This window comes from Lampetra fluviatilis, chromosome 4 (genome assembly GCF_964198595.1).
Source record: "Lampetra fluviatilis chromosome 4, kcLamFluv1.1, whole genome shotgun sequence".
Lineage (NCBI taxonomy): Eukaryota > Metazoa > Chordata > Hyperoartia > Petromyzontiformes > Petromyzontidae > Lampetra > Lampetra fluviatilis.
This window is the reverse complement of record NC_136278.1, coordinates 11,009,813-11,026,907: the sequence shown is the minus strand read 5'-3', so window position 1 is coordinate 11,026,907 and position 17,095 is coordinate 11,009,813. Positions and strand designations below refer to the sequence as shown.

At 49.8% G+C, this 17,095-nt stretch overlaps 1 protein-coding gene across 1 annotated transcript in view; it reads right to left on the bottom strand.

Moving 5' to 3' along the window:
• Positions 1-17,095, bottom strand: part of BIN3 (bridging integrator 3) — a 167,468-nt gene that overhangs the window by 17,269 nt on the left and 133,104 nt on the right. The window contains exon 8 of the mRNA XM_078855536.1: positions 11,909-12,043. Within this exon, the coding sequence (XP_078711662.1) occupies positions 11,909-12,043 (135 nt within the window). The remainder of the gene's footprint in view (positions 1-11,908; positions 12,044-17,095) is intronic.

The following is a 17,095-nucleotide window of genomic DNA, read 5'->3' as shown; positions in this document are numbered from 1 at the left end:
GGGGCTGGCTACAGGGCTGTGTATCAAAATTTGTCATCGTCAGCCATGTTCTATCCACTGATGGACAAAGGCCTGCGCATGCCATTGCAATCCCTCACTGTTGCCCGATGTCATAATACACAGTTCCTGCACGTACGTGTATGCATGTTGAACTTCTTTCGCACCGTACGTAGCCAACCGTGCTGATCGGAGATGCGGGGGAAGGACAAGAAACTAAACACTAAAATCAGTTCTAAATAAAAAGAAAGTTTTCATTCTAGATTTAAAAGTGCGTATCTCCGGTGGCTTGCGAAAATCGGAAAGGCGTTGCAGACAGCCGCAGAAGCGCGTTTGAAAGCGAGCGATGCAGTCACCGTCTTTGTTCGATGGTTAGCCAAAAGCTACTGTTGCGAGGATGACTGGACTTCGTGTGACGGCTTATGCTCCTTGAGCTCATTGCGGAAGCGAGATGTATCGTCATCTCTAAGATGGTCATCCTCTTGACAAGTTCCCTGTCTTGGTTGCCATTAATTTATCAGTCTTGCCCATGGGGAATCAACCCTTTTGCAATGATTAACATTCACGATCATGCCTCGTTCGTTTTTTGCTATCTGATCGATTTGTTATTCTTGCTGTCTTTGAATATATTTTCCAGTATGCATCTATCCAACTGTTTTAATTTGAAGCTTTCATGACTGCAGGAATCCATACTCTTTGGTTCTATCGGTAAAGTCACGTAGGTATAAAATAAACCTTTTAAACCTTTTAAAGCAGTCTGCATCAGCAGCAGACCGTGCTTTCCCACCTGATGACGGACGCTTGTGTTGCGCCCGAAACGTCGTGATTTATTTTATTTTATACCTACATGACTTTACCAAAAGAACCAAAGAGTATTCAACTGTTGTTCTGATATCTTTGTGAGTGTGCATGCTTCCAATCCATGGCTTAGCAGGTGATGTTCTCCACGACATCTGTGAAAAAGAGCTTTGTATCTCATCAGATTACTCCGGTCTCGAAGATTCTGATTCTGATATGCAATGATTGGAAACTTTCCTAATTATGCACAGGTTCAGTCGTGCAAAAGCACTCCAACCTGACCTCGCTCTCCATCTATGTCACGTAATCTTGACTCTGGTCCACCTTCAATAACCTCCCTAATATATACAGTACGTACAATTATATTCTTTACGCGCTGAACTCCGTAGTCTAACAAGGGTACGACTCATCTTCCTGGTTCTTCCGGTAAAGTCACGTGACTTTACCGAAAGAACCAAGAAGATTAATCCCTGCAGTCACGAAAGCTTTAAATCGAAGGGTACGACTCCCACCGTGCATTTCCCATTTCACGTAGCTAGCACCATACGGCCCTCGCCCAGTGAAGAGAATTGAAAGGATTTCAGTGCGGCTTTTGCAGTGTGCCTCAAGATCATGCGGCTGTGACTCCTTTTTCTCCTTACGAACAACTCCCACCGAAGGATTGTAACCGTATTGTGGTGGTGGGGTTTGTGTGTTCCAATGACGCTCAGAGCTATGTCGCCTGGAGTCTTGTACTCCTAGTAGGGTCTTCCTTGTTGAGCAGGTCTTGGGGGAGGTTCCAAACAAATAACAGTCTAAAACAAAGACCCTCATGAATGGTTAAAAAAATACAAAAATCAGAGAACCTCGCCCGGACAAGGGATACCGGGATACACCGCTAGAGCCAGGCCTGGGGGTGGTGTTCACCGGCAAGTGCCCGGGGTGACCCACGTCACCCGGTTGGGCCCAGCCTGTAATGGCTACGTGGCACCATCCTGTGGGCCCACCATCCACAGGACGAAGGGTGAGGGACGGGTGAGATGCCAGTATGGCAGGGAGAGGGATGGTCTCAGACGGACGAGACATTGGCGATGGACACTAGCTATTGGGACATGGAACGGCATGTCACTGGGGGGGGGGGTGAAGGAGCCAGAGCTGGCGGTGAAAGTTGAAAGGTACAAACTAGATATAATTTTACTGGAGCAGTTACATCTGATGACGAAAGCTTGTGTTGCTTCCGAGACGTCGTGATTTAATGTAGCTATTTTCATTATTATTATTTTATTATTATTATTTATATTTTTTACCTATGTGACTTTACCGAAAAGATCTAAGATTATGAATCTTTGCAGTCACGAAAGCTTCAAATCTAGAATTAGATATAGCCAGTCTCACCTCCACACACAGCACTGCCACTGGAACTAAGCTTCTCCATCGGGGGTGGTCTATTTCCTATTCCAGAGTAATTCCTGGTGAGAGGCCCCGGGCGGGTGACGGGATACTCACAAGCCCCCGGCTGGGTGCTGTTCAGTTGGAGTTTGTCCCAGTGGATGACAGGGTCGCCTTAATGAAACTTCAGGTCTCAGAAAAATAAACTCTGACTGTTGTCTGTGCTTATGCACCAAACAGCAGTTCAGAGTATTCGGCCTTCTTGGAGACGGTGGGTGCAGTGCTCGACAGAGTGCCGCCGACCGACTCCACAGTCTGACTGGGCGACTTCAATGCCCACGTGGGAAATGATGGAGGTACTTGGGGAGGCGTGATCGGGAGGAATGCCCCCCCTGATCTGAACCCGAACGGTGAGATATTATTGGAATCTTGCGACAGTCACGGAATGTCAATAACGAACACCGTGTTCGAAGACAAAGATGCTCATACGTGTACTTGGTACCAGAACACCTTGGGCCGAAGGTCAATGATTGACTTTATAGTTGTATCATCGGACTTAAGGCCAGATGTTCTGGACAATAGGGTGAAGAGAGGGACAGAGCTGTCAACTGATAACCATATGGTGGTAAGTTGGATCCGACCCTCGGGGCACTGACCAGATAGACGTGAAAGCCCAAAGTGATAGTGCGGGTATTCTGGAAATGTCTGGCAGAAGACCGAGTGCAGAAATACTTCAACTCACACCTCCGGAAAACCTCTTGCACTCCAGGGGAGGTTGTGGACATTGAGTCTGAGTGGACGATGTTCAGGACCTCAATTATGGATGCAACTGCAAAACGCAGTTAGTGCTTGCCATAGCGGCAACCTTAGGACCCGCTGGTGGACACCGGTGGTGAGGGAAGCTGTCAAGTTGAAGAAGGCGGCTTTCTGAAGCTGTCAAGTTGAAAGAAGGCGGCTTTCTGAGCTATGCTCAGAAAAAGTTATCCCGACTCGATTGAGAGGTACCAGCTTGCCAAGAGGGCAGCAGTTGCAGCAGTCGCTGAAGTGAAAGCCCGGGTGTGGGAGGAGTTTGGAGAGGCTATGGAGAGGGACTAACGGGCAGTCTCAAAGATGTTCTGGCAAAGCATCCGACGCCTTAGCAGGGGTCAACAGGATGTGGCCCAGGCTGTTTTCAGTACGGGCGGTGTAACATTGAACTCAACTAAGGAGATGGTCGAGAGGTGAGAGGAACACTTTGAGGAGCTCCTCATCCTGGTGGACATGCCCTCCTCTCAGGAGGGAGCCCTGGAAATAGCTGGGGGAGTCTGATCCATCAAAGCTGCTGAAGTCGCTCCGACGGTCGAGGGCCTTCGTAGCGGCAAAGCTGAAGGGGTGGACAAGATTCGCCCAGAGTCATTGAAAGTGCTGGACAGTGTAGGAGTGTCGTAGTTAACACACCTCTTCAATGTTGCATGGAAGGCGGGTACAGTGCCTCTGGATTGGCAAACAGGAGGCGTGGTTCCCATTTTTTAAAAAGGGGACCAGAGGGTGTGCTTCAACTACAGAGGAATCACACTCCTCAGCGTCTCAGGTAAAGCTGATGCCACAGTGCTAGAGAGGAGGCTCTGCCCGGTCGTCGAGCCGCAGATTCAGGAGGAACGATGTGGTCGTGGAACAATGGACCAGCCCTTTTCCCTCTCACAGATATTTGAGGGGTCATGGGAGTATGCTTCTCCCGTCTACCTTTGTTTTGTAGACTTGGAGAAGGCATATGACCGTGCTCCCTGCAATGTCTTGTGGGAGGTGCTGCGGAAGTATGATGCTTTTGTGCTGTATCCGGTCCCTGTATTCCCAAAGTGAGAGCTTTGCCTGTATTCTTGGTGTTAAATCAAAGTCGTTCATGGTGGGTGCATCTTATCTCCACTCCCGTTGTGATTTTATGGACAGGATATGAAGCTGCAGCCGAGGTACAAAGAGTATCCAATATGGGGGCATGGAGGTGACGTCGCTGCTTTTTGCAGATGACATTGTCCTTTCCTCTTTGCCTCATCAGTCTGTTATCTCCAGCATGCACTCCCGGGAGATGGTCGATTGTTCTCTCCAGGTGAGGGCGGAACAGCTGCCCTTAGTGGAGGAGTTTAAGTTCCTCGGGGTCTCTTTCAAGAGTGATGGTAAGTGGCAGCGGGAGATCGGCCGGGGGATTGGTGCGGCGTCCACGGTGTTGCGGGCACTGCACCATTCCGTGGTAGTGAAGCGGGAGCTGAGTTCTCGAACAAAGTTCTCGGTTTACAGGTAGATCTACATTCCCACCCTCACCTATGGTCATGAGCTTTGGGTAATGACCGAAAGGATGAGATCGCCGGTACAAGGAGCCAAAATGAGGTTTTTCCGCAGGGTTGCCGGGCTCACTTTCTGTGATCGGGTGAGGAGCTCCGTAATCCGGGAAAGCCTCAGAATCAAGCCGCTGCTCCTCCGGATCAAGAGGAGCCAGTTGAGGTGGTTCGGGCACCTGGTAAGGATGCCCCCCAATAGACTCCCCCTGGAAACTCTACCGGGTACGTCTCACTGGGCGAAGACCCCGGGGCCAGCCCAGTACACGCTGGCGGGACTATGTCACTCAGCTGGCCTGGGAACACCTGGGAATTTCCCGGGAAGAGATAGATTCTGTCGCAAGGGAAAGGGAGGTCTGGACCACCCTCCTCGATATGCTGACGCCGCGACTCTCACCAGGACAAGCGGACTGAGAAACGAACGAATGAACCCTTAAAACTGTCAGGCAGCATGTGATACATATGTAATAAAAGACTCGGACGCTTCTCTCTGTCCTGTGTCCTTTATTTGGGTTCGATCTCTTTTCCCTCACGGCACTCCCCTATATACTCTCTGCTCTGCAACCCAAGGCTGCTGTTGCTCACGTAGCCTAACTCCCTCCTAGCAGACCCGTTGCTGTCTCGTCACGCAGACCCCTGCTGCCCAACTCCTCCCTTGCAGACCCGCTGCTCTCTGCAGCCTCCTCGCTGCTCCTGCTGCCCAGGGGTCGGTCACCGTTGGCTGACGGTGCCGATCCTCGTGGCCCGGGTGTGTGGCGATCTCGCCACTCTCTCTCTCACCCTTCGCCCTGCGTGGCCTCACACTTTCCCAGTCTCCGATCACTCCCCACTGCTTCCGGTTACCCCCCTTATAGACCTCTACCCTCTCCCCCACGTGACGTAACTCCTCCCCCCCATGACGTCACTTCCGGGAGGTCGTTTACGCCCGCATTACACCACCCTCCCCCGTAGAGAAAATCCAGCCGACCTCGGCTGAACACAACTCCAATAAGCAATGCGAGCGAACACGACCGAATACGAAAAAGGACACAGAACACACCATAATATACCGAAAGAACAAGAACACAACACAATAATTAACGAAATGTGAGGGATTTCGAGCGGGTGTGGGTTGCCGGGCCGTCCCGGACGGTCGGTGGCCCTCCCGCCGAGCGGGAACGTGGCAGGGTTTTAAGAGCGACAGGCTGAAGTTTGTCTGTCGCTATTGGAGGCCTAGCAACGTCCCGGTCCCCTATTCTCGAAGGCGCAGCATCAGAGGCGTCCCGCAATCGTGTCCGCGGCGTGGTTGGAAGGGCTGCGGGCCTCAAAGGTTCCGCAGCCGTGGTAGGCGCACCCCGAGCTGAGTCTTCTTTCCCCTGCCGCGTCACGGCCGGCTCGTCTGTGCTGGCGAATCCTTTCTTGGAGCGGCCGCTGTCGAGGCCTCCTGCTGGGGCGGACCCGGGAAGCGGGCCCAGCAGTCCCTGGCATAATGGCCCTTACGCCCGCAGCGGAAACAGTCGATGTTGTTGCGCCTTGCTGCGGGCGCCCCGTCCCGACGCGGCCGTGTCGGCGGCGCAGCCCGCGGCCCCGGCCACGGAGCAGCGGCAGCCGACAGCTCCTGCGGGCTCCTGTCGTCCGGCACATAAACTGCCTTCTTGGGGTCCCAACCCACGGCTCCCCCTTCGACGATGGGCCCCCCCGTCCACGCCGTAACTTGCTTCCACCGGCGCAGGTTGAACTGGGCGTCCAGACACTTAGCCGCAGCCCGGGATGTGAGCTTCTCGTGACCGCACACCGGCATGGGAATGCCGAGATCCCGGGACAACTCCAGCATCTTCCCCAGGATGAGAGGTTCCAACAGGTCAGGCTCCATCTCCGGGTATGCGGCCATTGCCAGCTCCAGTACCGCGCCCCTATACGCCACCGGAGACTCCTCGGGTGCGCGTTGTCGTTGCACAAACCGGCGATGAGCATCATCCGGCGGCTCGTAAGCGTCTGCCATTTCGTCGAACACACCACGCAATGTTTTCTTCTTCGCGGCTTTTATAGAGCGAAAGAATCTAACGGACTCGTCATCAAGGAGAGTCGGAAGAACGTCTAATGCCTCGGCGTCAGTCCACCTCGCCGAGCGTACCGCTGCCAAAAATCTGCAGGCGAACGCACTCCAATCGCCCCCGATGGAGAATTCCTTGACAGTCGTTAGGTGACGACTGCGACTCCTTGGCGCGCTCCCTCCAGCCGCTGACTCATCCGGTGGCATGTTCAACATGGCGTCGCAGCGTGGTGTCGACAAGATGGCGGCCTTCCGTCGCGGAGGGCCCAAAATGGCGGCTTCCCGCCTTTCGTCGTGCGCCACGCCCAAGATGGCGTTTTCGTGCCGCGTGGCTGATGGCGTTGACATCGAAGACAACCCGGGCTCCTGCGGACCACCAACATCTCCTTCCGACGCCGCCCTCGGCGTGACAAGCTCACACAACTGTGCAAGTACGTTCTTGAGAGTTTCAAGTTGCTCCGCCATCTGACTCCATCTTAAATCCGCGTCCTTTGGTGCAGACTGGTCCGCCGACGCGGCGACATCTTGGACCCCCGGACCTGCACTCGTCCCAGCACGGATCTCCTCCTCTGCCGGAGTCGGGTCCACCGCAGGAGGAAGGTCATCGTCGTCGGAAGATGAAGCCGATGCCGGAGACGGAATATTCTTTTTTCTCAGTTGTTTAGCCATGCCGTTACACTTTTGACACCAGTGTAATAAAAGACTCGGACGCTTCTCTCTGTCCTGTGTCCTTTATTTGGGTTCGATCTCTTTTCCCTCACGGCACTCCCCTATATACTCTCTGCTCTGCAGCCCAAGGCTGCTGTCGCTCACGCAGCCCAACTCCCTCCTAGCAGACCTGCTGCTGTCTCGTCGCGCAGACCCCTGCTGCCCAACTCCTCCCTTGCAGACCCGCTGCTCTCTGCAGCCTCCTCGCTGCTCCTGCTGCCCGGGGGTCGGTCACCGCTGGCCGACGGTGCCGATCCTCGTGGCCCGGGTGTGTGGCGATCTCGCCACTCTCTCTCTCACCCTTCGCCCTGCGTGGCCTCACACTTTCCCAGTCTCCGATCACTCCCCACTGCTTCCGGTTACCCCCCTTATAGACCTCTACCCTCTCCCCCACGTGACGTAACTCCTCCCCCCCATGACGTCACTTCCGGGAGGTCGTTTACGCCCGCATTACACATAGTCTAGACAAAGCAGCTATTTGTTTTTTTTTGGGTGTGACTTCCCTCAAGGCAGCAGTTAGGCTAGGGATAAGTAACTCATCATATTAAAATGAGCCATGAGAACCAAGACAAACTTGTGGTTATAATTTTCAGAATTTAAATTGGTATAATTTCATAGAAACAACAACGAAGATGACAAACAATTGGCGAAAATAAAAAGCACGCAAGCATTTTCCTACGTGTATTAAGGCAGCAATAATTAAAACGGAGCACCTGCAGTTTTTAAAATGCCCCCCACCCCCAGCCTCTGTTCTGCCATCGGAAATAAATGGGTACAACACAGTTGGTCAGTTCGGCAGTTGGCAGGCCACGTGGAGTGGGGGTTTACACGCAACTGTTCTAATACGTCTGGCTAGCTCAGACAATTCTAGATTTTAAGCTTTCGTGACTGCAAGTATTCATATTCTTAGGATTTTTCGGCAAAGTCACGTAGGTAAAAAAATTAAATTAATACAAGTAAAATAAAATAAAAAATAAAATAAACATATTTTCATTTTACTTTTATTAATTTTTATTTAAATTTTTTACCTACGTGACTTTACCGAAAAAACCTAAGAATAGCTCAGACAAATTCGGCGAAATAACCCTCCAGATGGGGGCCTCTATGGAGTCCCCTCGAGTCCGGGGCACTTCCAACAGCAGTAGCAGTGGGCAAGCAATTGCAGGGCTGCATCTTTAGTACCTTTAACCTGAAGCTAAGTTCGTGTTCTCATAGCCTGGAGCAGCTGATTTAAATGGTATCATGAAAACAAGGAAGTATTATCACTCCTTAATATTCAAGGCCACCACAGAAGCGACGATTTGCTTCTCGTCTATTTTGCTTGACTATTGTAACTCATAAGTCCTAGTTCAGAAAAAATGAGACATCCAATGGAGTATAAATTGTGTTTGTAAAGTAACCACGCATAACTGCGTTGGGAATGGATGTACAAGTGACATCAGGTCAAGGGGGAGTGGGTGAAGGATGATCAGAGAATTTGGAAGGTGAGAATAGGTTTTCCCCTTCTTTTGTATATACAGGTGGCAGGAGAATTATATGCGTGGTGCAATGTTGCAGTGACAAGGGAGAAAATTGAAAAAATTCCATCACAGGTAACCCTCATCTATTAACACGTCAACTATTAAGTCACAACCAACCGTTCATAATTTTTTACTATCGTGGTATATGCTGTTCAAAAAACAAAACCCCACGGCTTCGATAAGCCATGAAGCTACGACTGTTCACAACATATATTTTCCTTTTATTTTCAAAGCTGCTTCACCATTTCCACTCCAGGATTTAGTGCGAATAGATGAGGTTTGTCTTTTAACAGTAGAATAGGATCAGGATGAAGGACAGGAAACAAGCGAGTCTCACGTGGAAGAAAAGAGGGCGGTCTTATCATGAGACCTCCTTTGCCAGTACCAAAATATAAGAATCGGTTTTTCCCCTTTTTTTCTGGCAACAAAACTGACACCTTTTCACAAGGAATCATGTCTGCATTAACCACAATACTTGTGGTCAGAATGCAAACAAAACACACACTGATAATATATGCATTGTCCTTGAAACTGATTGGTCCACACCAGAGACAGCTTTCTTTTGAGCCTCGTCTCAAACGGTGCTAGACCAGAGGACGCCAAAAGGCGTACAGCTCAAAGACAATGCACTATCAAAGTAATGAGAGCTCGGAGTGAGCATCTACATCATGAGACCTCCTTTGAATCTAACCTAACTATTAACTTTATTTTTAATTTCAGCAGGTAAGGCCCACTGAGCTATATAGCTGTTTTTCAGAAGTGACCTGGCCACAAATGATAGCTCAACAAAGTGGCTTATCAAGGGGAAATGTGTAGCAGCCAAATACTCTCAAGGCATGTTTCTACATGTGGAGGGAAAAATCTAAGGATCTGGAGAAAAATGCACCTCTGATTAACCAAAGCAAGGCGTTGCATTCTGGGAATTATTTGCTACTGCCACTCCTTTTCCAGAAATAAGGGTGTTCCCTGTTTGCTATGATTCAGTCCGAAAAATGCAAACTATTGCGGTTTCAAAGATCTCCCGTATAGCCTTAACAGCCTGTTGGGGCAAATGCTGTTCGCGAGCACATATGAAGGCTGGCATGGGAAACATAATGGGGTGGGTGGCCAGCACCACACCTGGTCACCTTTGTCTCCTGAGTGGCGATGTTAACACACTTAACCAGTTACTCGTTTGAGGCTGAGTCGACCGAGGTGAGGCCCAGGACCGGTTCTGATAATCGTCGTTGGTGTGGGCCGTGAACGGGAATTGAACTCGGGTCACGGGGTTCGTAGTACAGCGTGCTGAGCACTGCGCCACCGCTCCCCACTCTACACCCAAACACACACGCATATACTCACCGAATTAAATCAGTGCAGTGTGTGCAAGTTCCGTGCATGTGCAAGAGCACAACCATGCGTATATTTAATTATTGAGTTTAACAGCAACAAATAGAAGCTGAATGTCAGGCCAACACTGTGGCGATAATACTGTCGACGTTGGGAGAAATGACCGGCTAAGTCAACACCATGTGACATCACAACCTGCCTTGTAACCACAAGCATTTTATCGAGTGTGCCACCCTACTAACAGATATCTCGTCATTCTAATTGTGCAATATGCAATGATCCACTTGCTGGATGCACGCCTCCCCTCATGCCGTATGGGTGGCAGGGGTGAATTGACCATACTTCACCACGATGGTCAGTATGGGTGAACAGTGAAGATAGGGAGCATAGATGTGAAAGCGTACGAGTACAATACGACACTGGATTTTGATGCACTGCCCTCTGCTGCCAATAAAATTGCCTGACACCTGTTATACATGCCGTTCACCCATCCGAGCCCTATCCAGGCTCAAAAGCAGCTTAGTTTATGATATCTGATTAGATTGATATCTGATTAGAGGGTATTCAAGGCGATTTTACGGGTAGGAACCCACTGGTTCCACCAGCCCACAGGGGATTATTGTGTCCATCCGTCCGTCGTGCAGGGAGGGGCTGGGTGGGGAGGGAGGGGCTGGGTGGGAAGGGGAGGGTGGGGAGGGGCTGGGTGGGAAGGGGAGGGTGGGGAGGGGCTGGGAGGGGAGGGTGGGGCTAGGTGGGGAGTGTGGGGAGGGGCTGGGTGGGGAGGGGCTGGGTGGGGAGGGTGGGGAGGGACTGGGTGGGGAGGGGCTGGTCACCCCGTGGTGCCCTTATAAAACCTACTCACGCCGGCTTGTGCCCGCCCTCACAGTCGGCCATATTTGCGGAATACACCACGCCGCCGTTGACCCTGGCCATTGACCGAGCAACCCAACGTTCCTACCAGCTCCCTCCGCAGGAATGTGTTATTCTTGGCTATAATAATCCTGATGAGAATGACACTATTCCATGAGCATGCAAATGGGTACTATATGACATGGGTGCTTTAACATCTTCCTAAAGGACACACACATTTTTTCTGTGATAACATCTATACTTCTGATTAGAACGGCGTAGCCACCCTCGTTCAGTGTGGGTTGAAGACGAGAGAGACGATAATTGTGAACGACACCGTGCCTCCTTAAAATAAACGAGCCGCTTTGCTTATCAATCTCCCTGGGGGCTCTGTGAAGACCTTTCTTGCGGAGTTTTTGCCCTTTTCCACAGGCATGGCAACGAGGGGCAGTTCCATTTGTTGCAAGGTTGCATCATGATAACCACTCAAGACAATGGGTGCAATGCACGATATGTGCAGATTCTGCAGTTCAACGGATAATAATAGTAATAATACGAATTCAAAGTCATATGTCAATCTGCTGGTAAATGAAGGCCTCCCCAACGTGAATGGGTCATGGAGTACGTTCGACTATACTTCACCATAAACGTCAGTGCGGGTTGGTGACTGGACGGGTTCAGATTTCACTCACAACTGATGTGAGCCGTGGTCAGGAATCCAACTCACATTCTGGGTTCGTAACGCATATCGTAAGTCACAGCGCCACCACTCCACTCCCCCACATTGGAGGATAAGTGTTACCCTGCTCCAACAGGCGTGGGAGAGCGTTCAACTCCGATTAGCACGGTTGGCTACGTACGGTGCGAAAGACGTTCAGACGTACATACGTACGACTCCCGTCGATTACTGAACGAATCGGATAACCTCGGCTGAACTCACGACCTTCCGACCGTGATCCCAGTTGCGCTGAGCACAGTGCGTGGGCCTCTGGGCATACCTGTGAGCGCACGAGCGCCTCAAAGCTGGGCTGAAAGTACTCCGCTCGGCTCGTGTAGAGCTGAGGCATCTCCTCCAGCAGGGCCTTGTTCCTCTGTTCGAACTCATCGCGCACGGGCTTCAGCTCCTCACGCGACTGTGTGCAGACATGGAAAGACAAAGATCCCCCACAGAGCCTTAACAGACTGTTGGGGGAAAGTGCTGTGAGCGAGCACCTATGTGTGTACACATGCAAATACAAAGATCCCCTGCAGAGCCTTCACAGACTGTTGGGGGCAAGTGCTGTCAGCGAGCACCTATGAAGATTGGTACCACACACCAGGGGGTGGGTGGTCAGCAGCACGTCCGGCCGTCTTTGTCACTCCAGTGGTGATGTTTACACACCACACCAGGTACTCATTTGAGGCTGAGTCGTCCTAGGGGAGGCCCAGGACCGATTCGAATAATCGTCACTGGTGATGTTGGCCGTGAGCAGGAATTGAAGTCGGGTCACCAGGTTTGTAGCGCAATGCGCTAACCGCTACACGAATGCTCCCCATTAACAAGACACACAGATGAAGATGCCTTCATGGAGCCTTTCTCTCCATTGCTCAACCACTTAGCCCTTCAACACTGGCTGTTTTGCAGAGCCAAACCAGAACCAATCGTGTGAAACTAAGGCATCACAAGAAATCTGAATCCGGCCTCGAGCCAAACAGGGAGACTCGACTTTTCCATTGCGTGCGACATCAGCGACACTGCTCGGGGTTCTGCGGTGTAACAATTAAAAACAACCTGGTGACTTCTAAGCCATGCCAGGCTGGGCCCTGCACGGCTCGGTTGCACAGCGGTAAAGAGGTGAAGGTGGCCAGAAACAAAGAGGGAGCCACGTGATGGACAGTTAATGGGAGTTGATATGCTACGTACATTTTTCTTTCAAGTATAAAAATTATTAAAGTGTTTGTGTGCATTATTCCCAACACAGGGCACCAAACTCTCCATAGCATGACGATTACCACAGTCTTGGATTCGTCTCACCCACAACTGTGGTCTTGTGACAGATGGACTCTGTGATAACGGAAGGACAGGTGCAAATTTGAGCTGTGTGACGAGTCTGTTTTGCCCTGCTGAGTACAGATGAAAGGAGTCGAGTATTGTTAGTGAGCACCTATTAAGGCACGTTATGTGGTGAGCACTGTGTCAGGCTCCCTTGGGTTCTCCAGTGAAGATGCCGACACACTGCACTTGGTGCTTCTTCGAGGCTGTGCTGAAATTTGAAGTTCCAGCCTTTATCGATTATTCTATAGATTATTGTTCTGATTAATCAATTTAATTCATAGTCTTTCGCGACTAATTGGCTGCGTCGAGTGGTGGCGGGTTTAACGACACATTTATATTTACGTGAGCTAACCAAAAAAAACCTCTATTACCGATTATACAATGACTGCATATTGATAAATGGCTATTTTAAGTATCTTATTTAAAACGTACAGAAAACATTCTCAATTGTATTACCAAGCGTGATTATTAGCGTCATGTCACGAAAATAAGTGTCCATTTGGTACTCTTACAGTGCACTCCATCACTCCATGTCAGAGAGAATGGCCCACAGAATATGATATCAGAGCTACTTCTGACAAGCAAATCGTGTAACATCCACACAAGAGTGCTGCACTTTCCATGCTTCCTGCTGCATTCAATTAAATGTTTATTTGTCACACGAAAAGTCCCGCGGGGTAGCCAGTTACCCAGCTATAGTTTGCAAAGGAAGATCCGTGGTGCATCAGCAGAGAACACGAACAACAACGACATCAGAATAATCCGTACGGAGGAACCGGCAACATCAGAACAGAGCAAGCCAGAGGGTATAGGTAAAAATATTACGTGTAAAGTACAAACATTCACAATATTAACAAAATAAACAGGAATTTTGGGATTACTCATTCCATGGCAGTCAAAAAAAAATCAGCTTTTTTCATGAAGTCACATGTGGCCATCAACTTAACCCAGACTGATAAATTGTGACTGAAACTGGGAATCAAACCTAGGAACCTCAATGGTGCCGGTTCAGTGCCCCTGACCCCTGAACTAACAAGCCACCTTGGTTGTTCAGCAAACACACGTTTACACATGTGCAGCGAGTCCAACTGAGTCACAGACGTTATCTTGGGAGCAACACAATTTATTCACACAACAGCACCAACATAATACAACCTACGCGCGGGTCTCGAACGCCCATCTAACCACGCTACGGCAGAACTAGACACGGTTCGCTATCCCGGTCCGGACCACGAACTGGGTCCCGGACCGCGTGTCTAGAGGCTTCTTCTCCCCGACATGGATCTTCGTAACGCCGACCTCGGGCCCCTTCTCAAATGTTCCCGAGAGCTCTCCGGGACCACGTGACTGTCCCTCGGCCCCCGTCCACCGGTGGCCCCCCTCCAGCATCGTCCGGTAACGTGACAACAGGTCAGCCAGTGTCATGCCCCAGAATAACCCTGGCTGGCTGACGTTCACTCTCGCTCCCTCAATGGGAGCCGGCACCGCACACTGCTCGCGGTGCCTCCGCGCTAACCAGCGCTCACCCAAAACCACCGCTAGGGTTGGTACTGCAGCCCGCAACCCGGGCTGCCCGCAATGACAACATTACCGGCCGTGACTTCGCAAATCCCGGCACCACACAGTGACAAGTACAGTCACTACACATGTATGATGTGCACACACACACACACAGATATTCTCAATTAAATGGAAAAAATATATAATGAAAAAGGAAACTCAGTGCCCTCTCTACTGAGTCTGGTGGGTAACTGCAGGTATTTTTATTTTCTTTATACACACTCGGTTTAAGAAAAATACCTAGAAATGCGCATGTCGTGGCAAATAACACGGTGGGGCTCTACGGCTTACCAAGAATGCATTGCGCTCAGAAGGCAACAAGGCTCAGGGGGGCTCACGAGAGAGAGTAAAGCAGCTGACTTAAGTGGAACAGACTTTGAACCGTTTACATCTCAGCACTCGGTATTGACCCAGATGCCTGCGAGGTGTCAGGCGCAGTAAGGAACACCCAACACGTCCCGGCTTGGGTGACAGAAACTACGCAGCCTCTTGGCCCAAGTGCATATCTTTTCAAGGGGACATTAAGCATAATATGATCCAAAGACATCTGCAGGCAAGCCAGGGTCTCGGGGCGACCATCCATTTATTAAACCATCCAGTAAAAATAATAGAAGTGCTTCTACAACGTGCGAAGCGGCTTTGCTGGTATGTTACCCGTTAGTGACTGCTAAGAAGTTTATGGGGGGGGGGGCGATGTAAAGGGCAGGGGAGATAAGGTGGGGATTTTTGTGTTTGTTTTATACGTTTAGTCCCCTAGTGCCAATGTCCACCACATCTTACTTCAATCAGGTCCAGGGTGTGGGTGGGTGGATGAGAACGGATTTGGCTATGTATGGCCATGCTTACTCACTTCCTGCCAAAACACATGGCCAGCTCGATCGCCAGTGCGTACCAAAAGCAGAGGAAAATTCGAATGTCAAAATTAATTGTGCTCATTTAACAAGAAGTGTGTGTATATGAGAAAACATAACCGTTTTTAAAATATGCAATGAAGTAGATTATGTAATACCCTGCTCAGACAAGGAATGGGTTGGTGCTGATTTTTGTTGGCTGCTGTGGAGCCACTGAATACATATCCACATGCCTATGCTGCGGACCAGTCTGTTCACTTCCCGCAAAACAGTATTAATTTTAACCAGCATGTCAGAATGATGGGTCACGTTCATTCCCATCTGGGATACGGATTCAGAACATTCTGGTGGGTTAAGCACTTTCATTAGCACGATCCAGCAAAAGTACGGTGTCACTACCTGATAAGTTTGTAACACATCTGTCTCTGTACAAACGTCTTCTTCTTTTACAAATGAGCAAATACTGCATCAACCCATGCAGCGTAATTCAAACCAGAATGACCTTTGGAAAATTGCAAGACGATAATGGTTGGATGATCTTTGACCTTCAAAGAACATTTTTTAATCTACTCATCTAATTTTCTTATTATATTAACCACTAAGTTTCCATCAAACTTGACTTTCCAACATCCTGGAACAACAAACAGGCGTCTTGATTGCAAACTAAAACAATCCACTGCTGTACGGAGTGGCGATACTCATCTCCACGAGCGGCCTTGAGTTGGAAATTCCACATTCCTATGGTAGGGGTCAACTAAGACTATAAACTAAAATATTTGTTATTTTACCAGGTAACGCTCACTGAGCTACGTAGCTCTTTTCAGAAGCGACCTGGGCACAAATGATAGCTCAACGAAGTGGCTTATCCACGTGGAGATTTACAGCAGCCAAATACTCTAAAAACATGTTGATTCTAAATGTGGAGGAAAAATGTGGAGGGAAAAACCGGAAGACCCGGAGAAAAATACACGCCACCACGGATAGAGAGACATGCAAACTCCAAATATACAGCAGGCGTCAGGGTCGGGATCGAACCCATAACCTCCTGTATACCAGGCGAGGGAGTTTCCACAGGATAAGCCACTTTGTTGGGCTATCATTTTGGTCAGGTCACTTTTGAAAAATAGCTGTATATTTTAGTGAGCCTTACCTGAAGCACTTCTGCGGCCGTCTGGAACGCTCTTCCTTCCGATATTAGGAAGCCACTGAAACTATGCAATACTAAATCTAGATTGAAAACGAATGTCTTTCGAATAGCTTTTTTGTGTTTAGTTTGTTGTACCTCCACCGTATCTTTGATTAGCATGGTTGGCTATGTACGGTGCGAAAGAAGTTGAGCATACAATGGTATTGTTCATTTTAGATACCGTCAACACCAGCCAGTGGTCACCTCCAGCCAGTGACCACCTCTGATGACCACCTCTGATTACCAACACGCCCAACCCCAGCCAAGTGACCACCCTGAGAGTTATTGGCGATGGTCTTGGGGAGTCTCTAGCGCCGATGATAGTTACCCGTGGGTTCAGTGGGTCCATTCTCTCCCAAGTAGTTTTTTTGCTGATGATGTTGCCCTTTTTGATTCGTCCCCTTTGCGCCTTCCCACTGTGTGCTTGCCCCTGTCGTTACATTTGTTTCCTGCGTCTTGCAAGGCCACATGTTGCCACGCAAGCAACAGCATAACTGTGATCCCTCTCGTTAACCTTACACGATTACAAACACATACAAGCTCCCGTTTGCAC